This window comes from Podarcis muralis, chromosome 15 (genome assembly GCF_964188315.1).
Source record: "Podarcis muralis chromosome 15, rPodMur119.hap1.1, whole genome shotgun sequence".
Classification (NCBI taxonomy): Eukaryota; Metazoa; Chordata; class Lepidosauria; order Squamata; family Lacertidae; genus Podarcis; species Podarcis muralis.
Window position 1 is genome coordinate 16348015 of NC_135669.1, and position 16591 is coordinate 16364605.

The window sequence follows — 16591 nt, forward strand, 5'->3', positions numbered from 1 at the left end:
CTCTTTCACCAGGAGAGACCACCCCCAGTCAGCAAGCCAGATAATGGTACCCTCAACCTGTTGAGCACTTTATCAAATGGGAACAGCTCCAAACAGAAACCCCTCATAGATGGAGTCCACAGGATCCGAGTAGACTTCAAGGTAACAGGGTGGTTTGGGGAGGTGCCCCTGCCTTTCTCCACCAGAAACCTGGCCTTGGGGGTTTGTAGGATGTGGCGACATCTCTTCCTTGAAACTCCCATCTTTCTACAAAGAGCTGTTCTGGCGAAAGTTGTTTAGTTTTCTGTAGAGCCTGTTGCTTCTTAAGATAGCACACAGGAGGATGAGAAAGAGTGATGAATACAAAAGGGAATAGCAGCAGTTTCCGTAAACCGAGGCAGCCTCCTGAGGCTCTTAATGCCCTAGGAGAGTCTTTATTGTTAGCAACAGCATTAGTTAGGCAGTACATCGGCATGCATATACTGCTGCCACGTGCCTTTTAGAAGATGTCTAGGTATGTATCACTGGTGTGGAGAGAACCAAGGTTAAGTAACTCCATCTAGCACATTCCTTTGGCAAACAAAACATTTTCATAGTGATGTGTACAGGATCTTCCTGCTTTGCTCCAGTTCTTGTCATTTCCACCACCCCTGGGCCTGGTGTAAGGATAATTCCCTTTCCATGTTCTTCCTTTTGTGTTTTTTAGGAGGACTGTGAGGCTGAGAACGTTTGGGAAATGGGCGGTTTGGGTATCCTGACCTCTGTCCCGATAACTCCTAGGGTGGTCTGCTTCCTCTGTGCCAGCAGTGGGCATGTTGAGGTAAGGGTGAGGTCCCACAGGGACAGTCCACACCAAGCTGTTTGGTGTATGTGTGTGTGATATTTCAGCTACCTAAAACTAAACGAAATCTGAAGCTGGAATTGAATCCCGAATAAAGGCCATCAGTTAGAGCTGCAGCTTCAACTACCATTTGAAATGCTGCTTTACCTGCCTCTCAAAGCAGGAGGTGTGGTGTCAGATAAGCACTTATGTCTCTAGGCACCGGCTGCAGTTGACCTTTTGTAGCTTCACAAATACATGCTGCTCTTGCAGAGGGGCTCTGGAGATAAAACAGCCCACAGACAAATGGTGCGGAACTTGGTGGTGGAAGAGGGCTCTCTAAGCCTCTTTGAAGCAACTGTTATGTGAAACTGGGGACCAAACCATGAGGGTGGGGTGACCAAAGACTTTCTCCTCCTCCTCCCTCTCCCTCTGGAGCCAGCCATCCAGGGCAAGCTGATGGGCAAATAGTTGAAGTGCACAACTGCTGCAGGATGTGGCTGACCTACTGACTTGCCCCTTCCCTTGTAGTTTGTGTATTGCCAGGTGTGCTGTGAGCCTTTCCACAAGTTCTGTTTGGAGGACAGTGAGCGCCCCCTGGAGGACCAGTTGGAAAACTGGTGCTGTCGTCGCTGCAAGTTCTGCCATGTGTGTGGGAGGCAGCATCAGGCCACCAAGGTAGTCGGAGTCCCTTGATGAGCTTGCCTGTCTCCTTTTGTTCCTCTGGGATGTGGGGTTTGTGGCGTCGCAAGGGATGGCTGCCGGGGATGCTCAGTTTCCCCAACACAGCTTCCTCATTCTGAACTAGGAGTCATCAAATGTCTAAAGCAGAGCGTTCCAAACTTTTCATGTTGGTGACACACTTTTTAGACAAACATCATTTTGCAACATAGTAATTCAGTTTTACTAGCAAACTGGAGGTTAAACTATCCCCTTTCCAGCCCCGGGAAAAGCATGGGGAGTGTTCGTACAACACACCTACACACTGCAGCTGACACACTAATGCGTCATGAGACACAGTTTGGAAAGCTCTGGTCTAAAGCAACTACTGGAGCATCTAGGCTTGACTTGCTGCTGTTTTCCATGTTTCCATAGCAGTTGCTGGAGTGTAACAAGTGCCGAAACAGCTATCACCCAGAGTGCCTGGGACCAAATTACCCAACAAAACCTACGAAGAAAAAGAAAGTTTGGGTGAGTTCTCTTGCATCGTGGGGACACTTGTAAGGCAGGGATACCTTCCCCTCTTATTGTAATCAGACTGCCAGGTGTCTTAGCCTGATGTTGAAAGTGGTCCACTGTTTACAAGGATATGCAATAAAATCGGTCTGAATCATAAACTGCTGGATATGGCAACCCCATCAACTGGCCGTTGCGAAAGAGGCAGGCTGAGGCATGGTTTTCTGTTCCATGGCTCACCCGTAAAGGGAAGCATCTTTGGTGCCTGTTATGACTGAATCCTATGATCCCAGAGAGAGGCTGTGCAGCCCTTTATTCCTTGTCTGTCTTTCCAGATCTGCACGAAATGTGTCCGCTGCAAGAGCTGTGGAGCGACAACGCCAGGCAAAGGGTGGGATGCCCAATGGTCTCACGACTTCTCTCTGTGTCACGATTGTGCCAAACTCTTCGCTAAAGGTGTGGAGAGACTGGGTGCATGATAGGTCTGGTCTGCTGCGGAAGTATGCTGTATCATGCTGAATGGCCTGGGAAATGCTGGCAGCTGCAGTTCCATGTGCAGATGCAGCCCTTGCTTTGCTAAATTCCAGTACTTCCTCTAGGGAAGCGGGGGACAGCAGCAGGGAGCACCTTCACACTGAAAGGGGGCAAGTATAGTACTTGCTGCTGGCTGTTAACAGTGGCAATGACTCATAGCCATTCTTGCCCTTTGTGTGGAGTCCCCTGACCGCTAGCCAGCCCTGAGTGTTTGGCTTTGTATACTGATGGTGGGAGATCTGGACCGCCTCTCTGTTTTGCTTGTAGGGAACTTCTGCCCCGTCTGTGACAAATGCTACGATGACGATGACTATGAGAGCAAAATGATGCAGTGTGGGAAATGTGACCGCTGGGTCCACTCCAAGTGTGAAAACCTCTCAGGTGAGGACTGCTTCCAACCCTGCATATATGGAGGAGTAGGATGAACATTTACAACCAGGAACCTTGTGCTTGAGATCCTTTTTGCAGTTTCATCTTGGTCTAAGGGGTGGGTTGTTTCTTCTTGGACTAGGGTGCAGAAGCCAAGGAGCTGAATATCCTGAGCTAATCGTGCTTAGCTGTGGACTTCGGAGCCCAGTTTTGCAGGCAGCAGTTGTGCTGTGGGTTCCTGAGAGTGTGCAGAGAGACCCTCTCCCTGTTGAATCTCTTCCCAAGACAGGCATTGGAATCCCTACAGCTGAGCCCCTCTGCACGATGTAACCTCCTACCATGCTGCCAGATCCCCCACAGATCTGACACTTTTAGCCTCCCAAGGCTTGCCCTCTGCCCCTAATGCTTGCCCTGTCTACCTTCAGATGAGATGTACGAGATCCTCTCCAACCTGCCAGAGAGTGTGGCTTACACCTGCATTAACTGCACAGAACAACCTCCTGCTGAATGGCGGCTAGCACTGGAGAAAGAGCTGCAGCTTTCTTTGAAGCAGGTTCTAACAGCCCTACTAAATTCCAGGACATCCAGCCATTTGCTGCGTTATAGACAGGTGGGCCTACCTCTCCTTCTAAAAACCATACAAATGTACCTGAATTCTGGCTGCTCAGAGTGGTGCTGTTGGACTTTAAAGCACAATATTCTTCCTAGTGTTTCTAGAAGAAAAGCGGCATTAGAAATGCAGTGCCAGATGTGTGTGGGAGGGGGTGGGGAGAGGGAGAGAGGGTGACAAGCCAAAGGTTCCAACCAATTGTTTGATATTCTGTCTTGCAATGGATATCACAGAGGAACCCATAACATGAGCAGAACCCATATGGCAATGGCTACCACTCTGCCTTGCTAATTGACAGCATGTGTGAGGGAGTATGTTCCGGGCAGAAGGGAGTCTGTAGGTCTGTATCTGCCTGACCTGGGCCAGGCCATTGGTCAAGCTTGCACAGCACTGGCTGCCCTTCTCTGTGGCCTCACTTGTGACCCTTGCTCCATATCCAGGAAGGACCCCTCGTAAGAGCCATTCACCATGGACCTCTCCTTGTGTTTATTATTACTACCTTGACTGTGTCTTGACTGCTAACTGTTATTTTGGGCCTTGAAAAGAAATACTTCCCCCTTTCGTGCTTTCTGCACCACTCAAGGTTGTATAAACTTCCATCACGCCCTTTCTGCTGTTTTTGTTTCCCCTAAGCCTTTTTTCCAACCAAGGAGACTATAGCCAGAAAAGGCCTGCAGGGCTCTGCCTCCAAGGGCTTCAGGATTCATGCATTAGATGTGGATGTCTGTGTCTAGAGCTCTGCTGGGTATTACCAAGGTTCCAGCTCACGTAGAGGCATTTCCCCTGCAGATGCTCCCACGTATGGTGTGAATGTGAGGGCCAAACTTGGTGACCTGGGGTGCAGTGCAGCCCCTTCCAAGACATGTTGCCCCCTCACACAATTCAGACATGAAGGGGGCTTGTCTCCTCCAATCCTCTGTTATGCTCCTTTCAGTCAACTAGATCCTTGTGCTCAGGTAGTGCTTGCAGGATTCCCAAAGGCATCTGGTTGGCCACCATCAGAACAGAATGTTGGACTAGATGGGACTATTGGCCTGATTCTGCAGGCTCTTTGGCTCTTAACCTCTATCCACAGACCTACTAAAGAAATGCTTTGTGCTGGGCTCAGAAACTGTTGTACTCTCTTACCGTTGTGTCTCCAGGCGGCCAAACCCCCTGACTTAAATCCTGAGACGGAAGAGAGCGTCCCATCCCGAAGTTCCCCAGAAGGCCCAGACCCTCCTGTGCTCACTGAAGTCAGCAAGCAAGAAGAACAGCAGCTGCTGGACCTGGAAGGAGTGAAAAGAAAAATGGAGCAAGGAGGCTACATTTCTGTGGTGCGTTAACAATTCAGTCAGCATCCCCTTCTTGCTTTCATCATAGCTTCCATGAGGAGAAGGAAATGATGGGATATACAAATCAATTTGCTGTTGTGAACTGCATTGAGGTGGTCCTAAAATGCTACATTTTTGCTATAAATTCCCCCCTTGTGCCTTGAAGGCGCATGGATGTTTTGGCCATGCTACAGTGTTTTATGTTGGCCATGCTGCTCTTCTGAAACATAGGCAGGGAATAAAAAGGAGTTCAAAAATTGAATAGGAAAAGGTGAACTTCTGCCACTTGATGTTCAGCACCCATGGGTGGGGAAGAGGGTTGGATAAAGTATATCACAGAAGAGGATAGGAAGCTGATTTCTGTGTGTGTTCATCTTGCAGCTGGAGTTTAGTGATGATATTGTAAAGATAATCCAAGCAGCCATTAATGCTGATGGAGGGCAGCCAGAACTTAAGAAGGCCAACAGCATGGTGAAGTCCTTCTTCATTCGGGTAAGCCAAGCTGCATCTTATTTTCAATAAATTGGCAACTGGTGCACTGAAGTTGCATCTTTAATACTCCCCAAGGAGCCCATATTTCTGTTCAAGCTACTGTGTGGCTGTCTGTGAAACAAATTAGGATCTTGTCTGGGCAGACCTTTAAGTCCATAATAAATCATTCCTGACTGTAAATTTGCAGAGATCTTGGACAGTAGACTTCTTCAAGTGTTTAGTGTTGAGTCCTGTAAAGCATTTCTAATACATTTGTGGGTGTTTTGTTTGTTTTTAAGCAAATGGAACGTGTTTTTCCGTGGTTCAGTGTAAAGAAATCAAGATTTTGGGAACCTAATAAAGTTACAACCAAGTAAGTAACTTGTTCCACTTCCAGCACTCACTTGCTGCAATTGACCTGCCTGTTTCAGCCAAAGGTGGTGCCAGCTCTCTTGCCCCTTGGAAAGAAGATCAGAATTGAATTTCCAGATGGGCCTCTCCTGCTTCTCAAAGCAACTGGCTGCAATTAGTTCCTGATCTAGAAAGTAGAAGTGGGTTGTGGTCCTTCTTGTACCAATCTGTGTCTTAGTCCTGCCCCTTGCCCTGCAGAGACAGCTTTGCAGTGAATGAGGGAGCTTTACCTGCCTAAGGGCTATAGTTGGGGCCTCCTAGGTGCAACCAAGTCTGATGCTACCTTTTGTTCATTTCTAGCAGTGGGATGCTGCCTAATGCTGTCTTGCCGCCATCACTCGACCATAACTACGCACAGTGGCAGGAGCGTGAAGAAAACAGTTGTGCTCAACAACCTCCTCTTATGAAGAAAATCATTCCAGCACCAAAACCCAAAGGTCCTGGAGAGCCAGACTCCCCAACTCCACTGCATCCTTCTACACCACCTATATCCAGTGAGAAACTGAGCCTTTTTGTCTGGGGGAAGTGCTAGGGAATGAGGCTGACACTGGGGGAGGCAGGCTTTAGATCTGGGGAAAGTCTGGGCCAGCCAGAGTCAGGTACTGAGAGGCTCTTTGCCTTACCCACCATCTGCCAGGACTTCGAAGTCTGAACCAAGCCTCTTTCTCTGCCTCACCCTTACATCTGCATGGTTGGTTAAATTGTGTTTTATTTTAAAGTGAAGAAAACCTTTTCAATTCAAGCGAGCAGCTAAAACTGTTTGCTGCTCTGGACATTTGCAAGCTACTTTATTCTCCAGTAAACAGTTCCCAGCCCACATTTTCTTCCAAGCAGTGTTTCTCAGGAGTGATCAGTCCTTTCTCTCTCTCTTTCTCTTTCTCTCTCTGTTCTGAGGTTCTGACAGAAGCTTGGAGGACAGCCCAGAACTTACCCCTCCTCCAGATGCGGAGGATAACCGGCAGTGTGCACTTTGCTTGAAGTATGGCGATGATGGTGGGAATGTAAGTGGCTCTGTCAAGAATGTGTGTTGTGAGCTGTAGAGGCTTTGCCTTCTGGTTCTAGTTAAGGTTGAAAGGCAGGCTTGATCCTTGTTGCACACTCAGTCCAGCTGAGGCAGACTAATATTACCTTTCTTAAAAAAACAAAGGCAGGTTACTATCTTAGTGAATTGTGGAAATGCTGTGGTCATAATTTAGCTGATAACAGCAAAGCATTTTACAAAGCTTGTGTTATTTTGATTAGCAAGCTCTGTAAATGGGGACAGGTGATAATATCTGGTGGTTTCACAGCTGGTCAGAAAAGTGCCCTGTTAAGAGACACTTTTCAGTGGTTCCTCATGAAACTGGAGGGATGTTTTGAGTGGAGTGCTGCAGGCTTCTGTTCTGGGCCTGGCATTCTTCCAACAATCAATGACTTTTGGTGGGAACTGGAAACCTGATAAGGATTTAAATATTGGATGAGGACATAGAGGGAATCCTTACCATAGTTCCAAATGGCACTGAACTTTGAGGGACAGCTAGGACCCCAGAAGACAGAAGGGAAAATAGGCAGAACCCAACAAAAAGAAATTCAGTAGAGACAAATGCAAAGTTCTGAACAAGTGTAGGAGGAATCAGATGCACAAGGAGAGAATGGGCAATACATGGCCTGGCAGAAGTGTATGTGAAAAGTATCTCAGGACTGTAGCTTATCACAAGCAGAACACAAGTCAGGGGTGTGATGTGGCTGCAGTGAGATCTTAGTCCGCATTAACAGAGCCATCATCACGTCACAAGAAGGAATAGCTGACTTTATTCTGCACTAGTCAGACCTCATCTGGAGCACTATGTTCATTTCTGGCACCACATATCAAGGAGGATGTAGACAAATTGGGATGGGATCAGAGGAAGATAGCAAAGATGGTCAGAAGTATGGAAGACAAGTCCTATATAAGGAACCAGTTATGCTTAGCTGAGCGAAGAGAAAACTGAGATGGAACCTAATAGCACTCTACAAATCCTTGAACGGGCTGTGTCACATGCAAGAGTTCGCAAAGGCTTGTTCTCTATGACTTCGGGGGTCAAAGGGTTATATCTCATAGACTTAAGTTACAGGAGGGTAGATTTGGATTGAACAATAGAGGAAATTTCTTGACAGTAAGAGCAGCTGGACAATGGAGGGGTGGTGAAATACTCCCTCTCTCTAGAGGTCTTTGAGCAGGGGCTGGAGAGCCCTCTGTCTGCTGGGAATGCAAAGGGCGATATAAAAAAATAATAAATCATAATAATAACCTAGCACTGGATGTTCTGTTCTGAGCAGAGGGTTGGCCTAGACAGCTGCAAAGACCCTTTAAACTGTCTGATTCCATGAGCCACCTTTATGTTTGCCAGCTTTTGTTTCACTGTGGCTGCTGCAACATGTGCCCAGCAGTTGTGGGGTGGGGAGTGCACTTGCCTGATTTCTGAGTGTTTCTGGTGGCCTTCTGCTGTCTTGCAGGATGCTGGCCGTCTCCTCTACATCGGCCAGAATGAGTGGACCCATGTGAACTGTGCCCTGTGGTCAGCTGAAGTTTTTGAAGATGACGATGGCTCCCTGAAGAATGTGCACGTGGCAGTGATCAGAGGGAAACAGCTGGTGAGTAGGAACAGGTTGGGCTCAGGAGTCTGTCCAGGAATGAGGATTTACATTTCAAAAGCAGCTAAAATGTTTCTCTTCTGCTGTTACAACAGCAAAGAAGAATATTGGAAAGCCCACAGCATGTCTCCATGGAGAGACAGCTCATGTTTGACGTTAATGGCCCAACTTAAAAAAGAGCAAAAGCCTCACATGATTCTCCACAGTTGAAGTAATGGGCTTCACAGGATGGTGTATCTGAAAAAGACAGAGATCCTTGAATTCAGCTTCCAGCAGTTCCAGACTGCAAAGAATCAAAAGCACTGGTTACTTGGACATTCACAAGCAGCTCTATTATTGTAGCATGTGAACCAGATCATCACCTGGCTTCTCCAGCAGACAGATGTGAGCAAGTGCCCGCGTCTCCTTGTAATGATTAGGAAGGGGTGTCTTCTGTGGACTCTCAGTGGCCTGAAGTGTAGGAAGTCACAATCCCAGGTGGCCAGCTTGGGCTGCTGTCCTGCAACTGCCAGCAGTTGTGGCTAGTGGCTGTGGCAGCTTTTTTGTGTTCTTAATCACTGATCCCTTTTGCATGCTCAGAAATTGCTCTAAACTGTTTTAAAAAACCACCTTTCTCCTAAATTGGAATTAAATTGGGAAGTCCAGACAATGTGTGAGTTTGTAAATGAACAACAATGAAAAAAGGCTGCACTCAGATTACTAACAGGTTGTTTTGGACAAGATGAATTGTGTTTGCTAAATGAGTGGTGGAACAGCAGCAGTTCTGTTGCTTTCTCTTTGTTTGTTGGCAATCTGATATGCATGTCATAGATAATCATATTAGGAGTGTTGCTGTTTTTGACAGTGCTGCACTAGTCCAGTTCATTTGTTTAGGCCATTGGCCATAACAACAAGATGCTTTCCCTAAAAACCCAACCCTCGAACCTTGCAGAGATGTGAATTTTGCCTGAAGTCGGGTGCCACAGTGGGCTGCTGCCTGACCTCCTGCACAAGCAACTATCACTTCATGTGCTCCCGGGCCAAGAACTGTGTCTTCCTGGAGGATAAGAAAGTCTACTGCCAGCGTCACCGGGACCTGATCAAAGGAGAGGTGAGCCCAGCCACCACCCCCAGGCCTTTGCCCAGCTGTACTCCCCCCCCCTCCCCATTTCCCTGCTCTTCTCAGCTCAGGCTGTGTGTTTTCACCTTAATACTGTATAGGCCTCTTTTTGTGTGTGCTTGCTGTAGGTGGTTCCCGAGAATGGCTTTGAAGTCCTAAGAAGAGTCTTTGTGGATTTTGAAGGGATTAGTTTGAGACGAAGGTTTCTTCATGGTCTGGAGCCAGAGAACATCCACATGATGATTGGTGAGGGCCCTCTGCCTCTGGCCTTGGCAATGTGCCTGGTGGAATTTAGTGACTGCCTTCCTCACACAGAACTTTGCCTCTTTGGTTTTCTTGTAGGGTCCATGACGATTGACTGCCTCGGGATTCTGAGCGATCTGTCTGACTGTGAAGACAAGCTGTTCCCCATTGGTTATCAGTAAGTAGGAGCTGTCTCCTGAATAGGCAGCAGCAGCAGCAGAATCCATGTCACTTTCCCTGGAAGATGCTGTGAGGACCACCCAGGAAGTCTTTGGCCTTCCTTCTCCTCTTGCCCCAGGGAAGGGCTTTTGCAGGCATGCACAGCTCTGTGTAGATGTTGTAACTCTTAAATGTTTTCCCAGGTGCTCACGGGTGTACTGGAGCACAACGGATGCTCGGAAGCGCTGTGTGTACACTTGCAAGATCATGGAATGCCGCCCTCCTATCCTTGAGCCAGACATCAACAGCACAGTAGAGCACGATGACAATAGGACCATCACGCACAGCCCCAGGCCACTTTCAGGCAAGTTTCTGCAGGCATGGCTTGGCTTGAGATTGTGGCCTTTGTGCCAGGCCTGTGGGTGCCTGTTTTTTGTACTGCTCAGCACTTCCAAAGACAAAAGCTTCCTTCTTCTGGTCAGTCTTTGCTATGAGACAGGGCTTGTAATACCTTTTGGTGACAGCAGTAGCAGCACACACTTGGAGTAGGGCAAAAAAGGGGGGTTCCCTGGTAAAGATCACATCCTCTACTTTGGCAATAGGATTTGGAGTGGATCCTGGCCCTTGTTCTATAACTGAGTCACAGAATCATAAGTGTTGGGAGGAACATCGAGGTCTTCAGCTCCCAACTCTGCTCTGTGCAGAAAGACACTCCAGCATTTGCCCAGGTGTCATGCGTTTCTGGAGACTAGATTATGATATGCTTGATCTGAAACAACAAGGGACTTTGTCCTTCTGAGATGCTTGGGGCATGTGGGGGGGGGGGGGTGCTTCTACCTAGTACTCTTAATGTTTGGCCCTCACCTGCTCCCAATGACACATAATGTCCAGCTTTGCATTCTGGTTTTGGCCTAGATGCCAAAAGACTGCAGCCTTTTTTCTTTTTTTCACTCTTTTACTTTCTGCCTCCCTCCATGTATACAGATTTTTCTGTCAACATTCCCTGAGGGAGGAAGAAAGGATGTTATTGAGGGAAAAGGCCTCTAGTACTCCCCTACTTCCCTGAAGCTGTTTTGTTCAAATGCACCCTGGGTTTTGCCTGAATCCATAAGTTCCTTATTTCTTTTTCTTCTTCATCAGAAATTCCAGCCAGAGAAGGCCATGCAGTGTCAGCGGTTGTGAGCACTCCCTCTTCAGACTTCCTGCCACATTCTCAGAACTGCAGGGCTCTGCGGATCAGAGCGCCAAGTTTTCCTCCCGCCCTGCGATCTCCTGGTTCAAGGCCATTGCCCTCTGCAGGTCTGGCCCTCCACCTTCCTCCGCTGCTTTCTCTGGTTTTCTTTGACGTCTGTTCATTCTTAGTTTAGCAATTTCTTCAGGCTGTCCTCAATGGCATGGAACCTTGTTTCCACCTTCTCTATTGGGTTTAGGGCTTAATAAGTGCTGGGGTGCAAAAGACTTGTCCGTCCTCATCAAAGGCCAAGCTCTGAGGATGCTGGTAGAGGGGGGCATCTTCAGTCATTTCCCCATCCGCTTTCTGGGCATCTCACCTACATACTTAACATGTAGTTTTTCCTCACATTTAACCTTGTCATGTGAACCATGTTTGAGTTGCTGACAACTTGTAAACCTCCCTGAGCTTTTGGGCTGAGGTGGGCTCCATTTTTAAACAAAACTGAACTAAGAACTCTAAACCACGCCTTGAAGGATAATGTACTTTGCAAATTCTGCTCACCGACAATCCTAGCTGGTGACTGACTCACCTTGTGAAGTCAGAAGACCTGGCCTAGGTGAGAAAAGGCCTGTCAGGATATTGAAGCCCAGAACTCCATCTGCAGCTCAGATGGCCACCCCCTCCTCCTCCCCAACCATAGGAGTTTGTCAGGGGGCTGGATCAGAATTTGAAAGAACCTCAGGGAAAGTTCAGTCTGCTGTTCTTACAGTTAAGAAATATTTCTGGGTAGGCAAGACCAAACATGCTCCTGTGCAACTTGAAGTCAGAAGGAAAAAGCTATAGAGTGTTTGTTTCAATGAAGCCAACAGTAGAAGGAATAATTAGATCAAGAAAGCGGTTGACTCTGGGGCTTTGGGCTTTGCTTTACTCATTGTCTGCATAGATCCAAATATTTGCATTCAGCAGATGACCTCAAACTCAGTTCTAATATTCTTCCCCATCTTCTATCTTTTTCCAGGGAGCCCCACCCACATTACACACGAGATCGTGACTGTGGGAGACCCCCTTCTGTCATCTGGACTTCGAAGCATTGGCTCCAGACGACACAGCGCCTCCTCTCCTCTGCCCCCTCCACAGTTGAGATCCTGGATGATGCCTTCCAGCAGAGCTGGGGCCACTCACTCCTCCAGGCACAGCCTCTCTTCAACACCCAGCCTGTCTCCCTTGCCAGAGCACGACTTGAGCACAAAGCCTTCAGAGCGTTCTTCGGGCCCAGCAGCCGGACGCATTGCCACCCAGAGTAGCTCTGCCCCTCCCTGTGGTGGTCAGAGGCCAGCAGGGACAGGTGGAGGCACAAGCACTTCCTTGGAGGGAGCACTGTCATTAGAAGCAATGGGGCCTCCAGGGACAGAGAAGAGCAAGCTGATGAGCCAAAAAGACGCAAGTTCTTCCCTGGGCAATTTGAAGGCCAGTACTCCTGTGCAGAGTGCTTCTGGCACCGAGCCAAACACCAGCAAAGTAGGGAAGCTTCCAGAGCCCTCTTCTGGGCTGTTTTCTTCCAAAGAGGCAGTAGCCTTTCCACCTTTACATCAGAGACCCCCAAAGAAGGAGCAAGAGCAGCAGGTGGATCTTGTAAAGCCAGAAAAGAACTGCTCTTACGAGGATCCAGAAGCAAAGATCTCCAAGCTTTCTGGGGCAAGTAACAGATCTCCTCCTTCCATAAGTGACCCAGCACCTTCTGCAGGCAGAGATAGGCGGCCGCAGAAGGGGAAAAGGGGAGCCAAAGAGAGACATTCCAATAAACTCTTTACAAATCCGAGCCTCCTCACACCTAGCAACAAAGACAGCGCAGAGCCAGAATTTGTTCATCAAGCTGTGACGCCTGAGCATGTGAACCAGAAGCTCTGTAACAATGTTGTGGCTTCAGAGAAGGCCCCCGATAGACAGCTGCTTAACCAGAAGACCTCCAAGGTCCCTTCCCAGGGCGAAGTGGCCACTTCCAAGGATCTGCAGACTTCCCAGAAGCGCACAGTGAAAGTCACGTTGACTCCTCTCAAGATGGAAGGTGATAGCCAGTCCAAGAACATTCAGAGGGAGGGTGATGTAGAATCTCAGCCTAAGGAGAGCAAACCAGCTTCCCTGGCACAATCCTCTTCCACTCCAGAACGGTCAGGAAACGGCTCCCTGGTTCAAGACAGCCCAAGTTGCGCTTCAGTCCCCGAGGCTCCAAGCGAGGCCTACCAGAGTCTTCCTGTTCAGGAGAGCAACTTGATGCTCCAGGAGACAGCCAAAGCCCAGGAAGACGGGGCCTACAAGCGGCGGTACCCCCGGCGCAGCGCACGGGCCAGATCCAACATGTTCTTTGGGCTGACTCCATTGTATGGTGTGAGGTCTTACGGTGAAGAAGACATTCCCTTCTACAGCAACTCCACTGGGAAGAAGCGGGGAAAGAGGTCTGCTGAAGGGCAAGTAGATGGTGCCGATGACCTCAGCACGTCGGACGAGGATGACCTTTACTACTACAACTTCACCAGGACAGTGGTCTCAAACACGGAAGAGCATCTTGCTTCTCCTCACAACTTATTCCGGGAGGAGGAACAGTGCAGCCTTCCCAAAATCTCTCAGCTGGATGGTGTGGATGACGGGACAGAAAGTGACACAAGCATCACGGTGACAACCAGGAAAGTCAATCCAGTGACCAAAAGGAGTGGCAAAGAAAATGGAACAGAGAGCTTAAAACTTGATCGGAGCGAAGAGAGTGGGGAGAAAGCACAAGTCACCAAGAGCTCAGCTGGCCACAAAGCAGCCGAGCCCAAGATGGAGAACTGCCGCGTAAAAACCCAGAGCCAGGATCCTCTGGAAGCTCAGCTGAGTTCTTTAGAGGCCAGCCGCCGCCCTCGTGCCAGCACCCCTTCGGAGAAGACCCTGCTGGATACCTTCAGCACAGAGCTGCTCAAGTCCGACTCTGACAATAACAACAGTGACGACTGCGGGAACATTCTCCCGTCTGACATCATGGACTTTGTGCTGAAAAACACCCCCTCCATGCAAGCCCTCGGAGAGAGCCCTGAGTCATCGTCCTCCGAGCTCCTGACGCTGGGAGACGGGCTGGGCCTTGACACCACCAACCGGGGCAAGGATATGGGCCTCTTTGAAGTCTTCTCTCAGCAGCTGCCAACCACAGAGCCTGTTGACAGCAGTGTTTCGTCATCCATCTCGGCAGAGGAGCAGTTTGAGCTGCCTCTGGAACTGCCTTCTGACCTCTCTGTCTTGACCACTCGGAGCCCGACAGTGCCCAGCCAAAATCACGGCAGACTTGCTGTCATTTCAGAATCCTCGCTCTCCTCCTCCTCCTCCTCGTCAGGGGAGAGATCACTCTTAGCTTTGCCTTCTACGGAGTCTGCCGAGAAGAGGGTGACTGTCACAGAGAAAGCTTCCTCCAGTGAAGGGGAGCCAGCTCTGTTGAGCCCACGAGTGGACCCAAGCCCTGAAGGACACCTGACCCCTGACCCCTTTATTCAAAGTCACATGGAAGCAGAGCACATAGCCAGCCCCCCATGTGGACCAGGAGAGCCAGGCCGTTCAGCCAGCCAAGACTTGGCCAGAAATAGCGGGACACCTGGTCTCCAAGTGCCAGTTTCTCCAACCCTCCCACTTCAGAATCCTAAGTATGGCCCAAACTCCACAGAGAACCCTGGCCCATCTCAGATTTCCAATGCTGCTGTGCAGACAGCCCCCCTCCACCTCAAGGCAGCTGCAGAAAAACTCCTGGTGGTTAATCAGAACATGCAGCCATTGTACGTCCTTCAAACTCTTCCCAATGGTGTCACGCAAAAGATACAGCTGACCTCTTCTGTCAGTTCTGCGCAGGGCGTGTTGGAGGCCAGCGCTTCTGTGCTTGGGCCCCTGGGCCCAGGGCTGGCACTAGGGGCCGGTGTAAACCCCAGCTTGCCTTCCTCCTCCCAGCCTCTCTTTCCACCAACCAGCAAAGGGTTACTGCCGATGCCCCATCACCAACACTTGCACTCCTTTTCTGCAGCCCCCCAAAGCAGCTTCCCATCCTCCCTTGGCAGTCCTGCCTCAGGACTTCTGATTGGTGTCCAGCAACCACCTGACCCCGAAGCAAATCAGAGAGCCGAGATTGGGTCCACAGCCACCACGCCACCCTCTGGCCTCAGCAAGAAAAGGCAGATTTCGCGCTTGCCATCGCGCAAGAACAAAAAGCTTGCCCCTTCCGCCATAACCCCGTCTGACATGGTCCCCAACATGACGTTGATTAACTTCACTCCTTCCCAGCTCCCCAGCCATCCAGGCCTGCTAGATTTGGGAACTGCCAGTAACCCTGCATCCCACAGAACTGTCCCCAATATCATCAAGCGTTCAAAGTCTGGGATAATGTACTTTGAGCAGACCCCTCTGCTGCCCCAAGGGGTGGGAGCAACTGCAGCAGCAGTTGGAACACCCCCTAGCGTGGCTGGGCCAGACAGCGGTCATCTTGCAAACAGGCCAGTGACAGGCCTAGCCTCTGCTGGATCCATGCTGAATGTGGTGTCAATGCCAACGTCATCAGCACCTTCCACCGGCACATCAGTCCCCAGCGGACATGTGCTGGGGAGGGGGTCCGTTGCACTACCTAGCTCTGGGCTGCAAGGAGTATCTGACATGGGCTCCATCAGCAACCTCTTGATCAAAGCCACTCAACAGAGCTTGGGTCTTCCAGAGCAGCACACCGCAGTGCCACCATCTGGCTCCGGGATGTTTTCACCACTAGGCGATGCCTCATCGGCCCAGTCCACAGTCTCAGTGGCGGGGACGGCAGCATCCAGCATCTGTGTCTTGCCTTCTGCACAGACTATGGGCATGACCACTGACCCCGAAGGATCTTACCAGCCTGGGCCTCTGACACAGATCCTGGCCAGCAAAACTGGTGCCGTCCCGCCTCAGGTGGACCTTGCGCCATCCCAAGCTCCTCCGCATTCAGGCTTTCCCCAGTTGGTGGACATCACTAACCCTGCAGCACTGGAGCAAAACAAGACCTCCTCATCCGTCACGCGTGCCAGCTCTACTTCTCCCGCAAGCTCCACATCCTCTGACCAGCTGCTTGGAAGCTCCTCCATGAAGGTCAAAGCCAAAGTGAAACGGTCTCAGTCCTCATCAGACAGCAGCATCAGCAAAGGGTCTGGGAAGAAGCACAAGATGTCTCACTTCTGGTCCAGCTCCCCTGAGAAGCACATTCCCCAGCAAGGCACCAACTCCGCAGCTCAGGACTTGGCTGGAGGGTAAGAGATGGAGGTCTTTGGTCTCCCCCCTGTTCTCCCAACCCCTTCTGAACCCATCATCCTTTTTATTTCTTTAGTACTTCTGCTGTAGGAACTTCTATAACAAAGCCTAGATGGAAAACAAGCTTCATTCAGAAGCCAGCAGGCAGTCTGCTTGTCTGCCAATGTACATTTGAATCAGAAAGCTGTTGTGTATTTGATGCAGCTCCTGAATATGAGCTGTGATGCTTGAGGGCCTTTTCTTTGAAGGAAAGAGGGAGAAGCTGCTTGAGCTGCTAGCTGTTCATGCTACTGATCTGCTTTATTTGCAGCAGTGGGTGTGATGGGACTGTACTAAGTGG

At 49.7% G+C, this 16591-nt stretch overlaps 1 protein-coding gene across 2 annotated transcripts in view; it reads left to right on the forward strand.

Moving 5' to 3' along the window:
- KMT2A (lysine methyltransferase 2A) overlaps positions 1–16591 on the forward strand; it is a 46945-nt gene that overhangs the window by 21352 nt on the left and 9002 nt on the right. For both annotated transcript variants that reach the window (XM_028708595.2, XM_028708596.2), the window contains exons 9-27: positions 13–141; positions 686–799; positions 1331–1477; positions 1895–1990; positions 2311–2431; positions 2777–2890; positions 3304–3488; positions 4631–4804; positions 5183–5293; positions 5572–5645; positions 5984–6177; positions 6578–6684; positions 8159–8296; positions 9228–9386; positions 9524–9641; positions 9738–9816; positions 10001–10161; positions 10938–11096; positions 11990–16250. In XM_028708595.2, the coding sequence (XP_028564428.2) occupies positions 13–141; positions 686–799; positions 1331–1477; positions 1895–1990; positions 2311–2431; positions 2777–2890; positions 3304–3488; positions 4631–4804; positions 5183–5293; positions 5572–5645; positions 5984–6177; positions 6578–6684; positions 8159–8296; positions 9228–9386; positions 9524–9641; positions 9738–9816; positions 10001–10161; positions 10938–11096; positions 11990–16250 (6641 nt within the window). The remainder of the gene's footprint in view (positions 1–12; positions 142–685; positions 800–1330; positions 1478–1894; positions 1991–2310; positions 2432–2776; positions 2891–3303; positions 3489–4630; positions 4805–5182; positions 5294–5571; positions 5646–5983; positions 6178–6577; positions 6685–8158; positions 8297–9227; positions 9387–9523; positions 9642–9737; positions 9817–10000; positions 10162–10937; positions 11097–11989; positions 16251–16591) is intronic.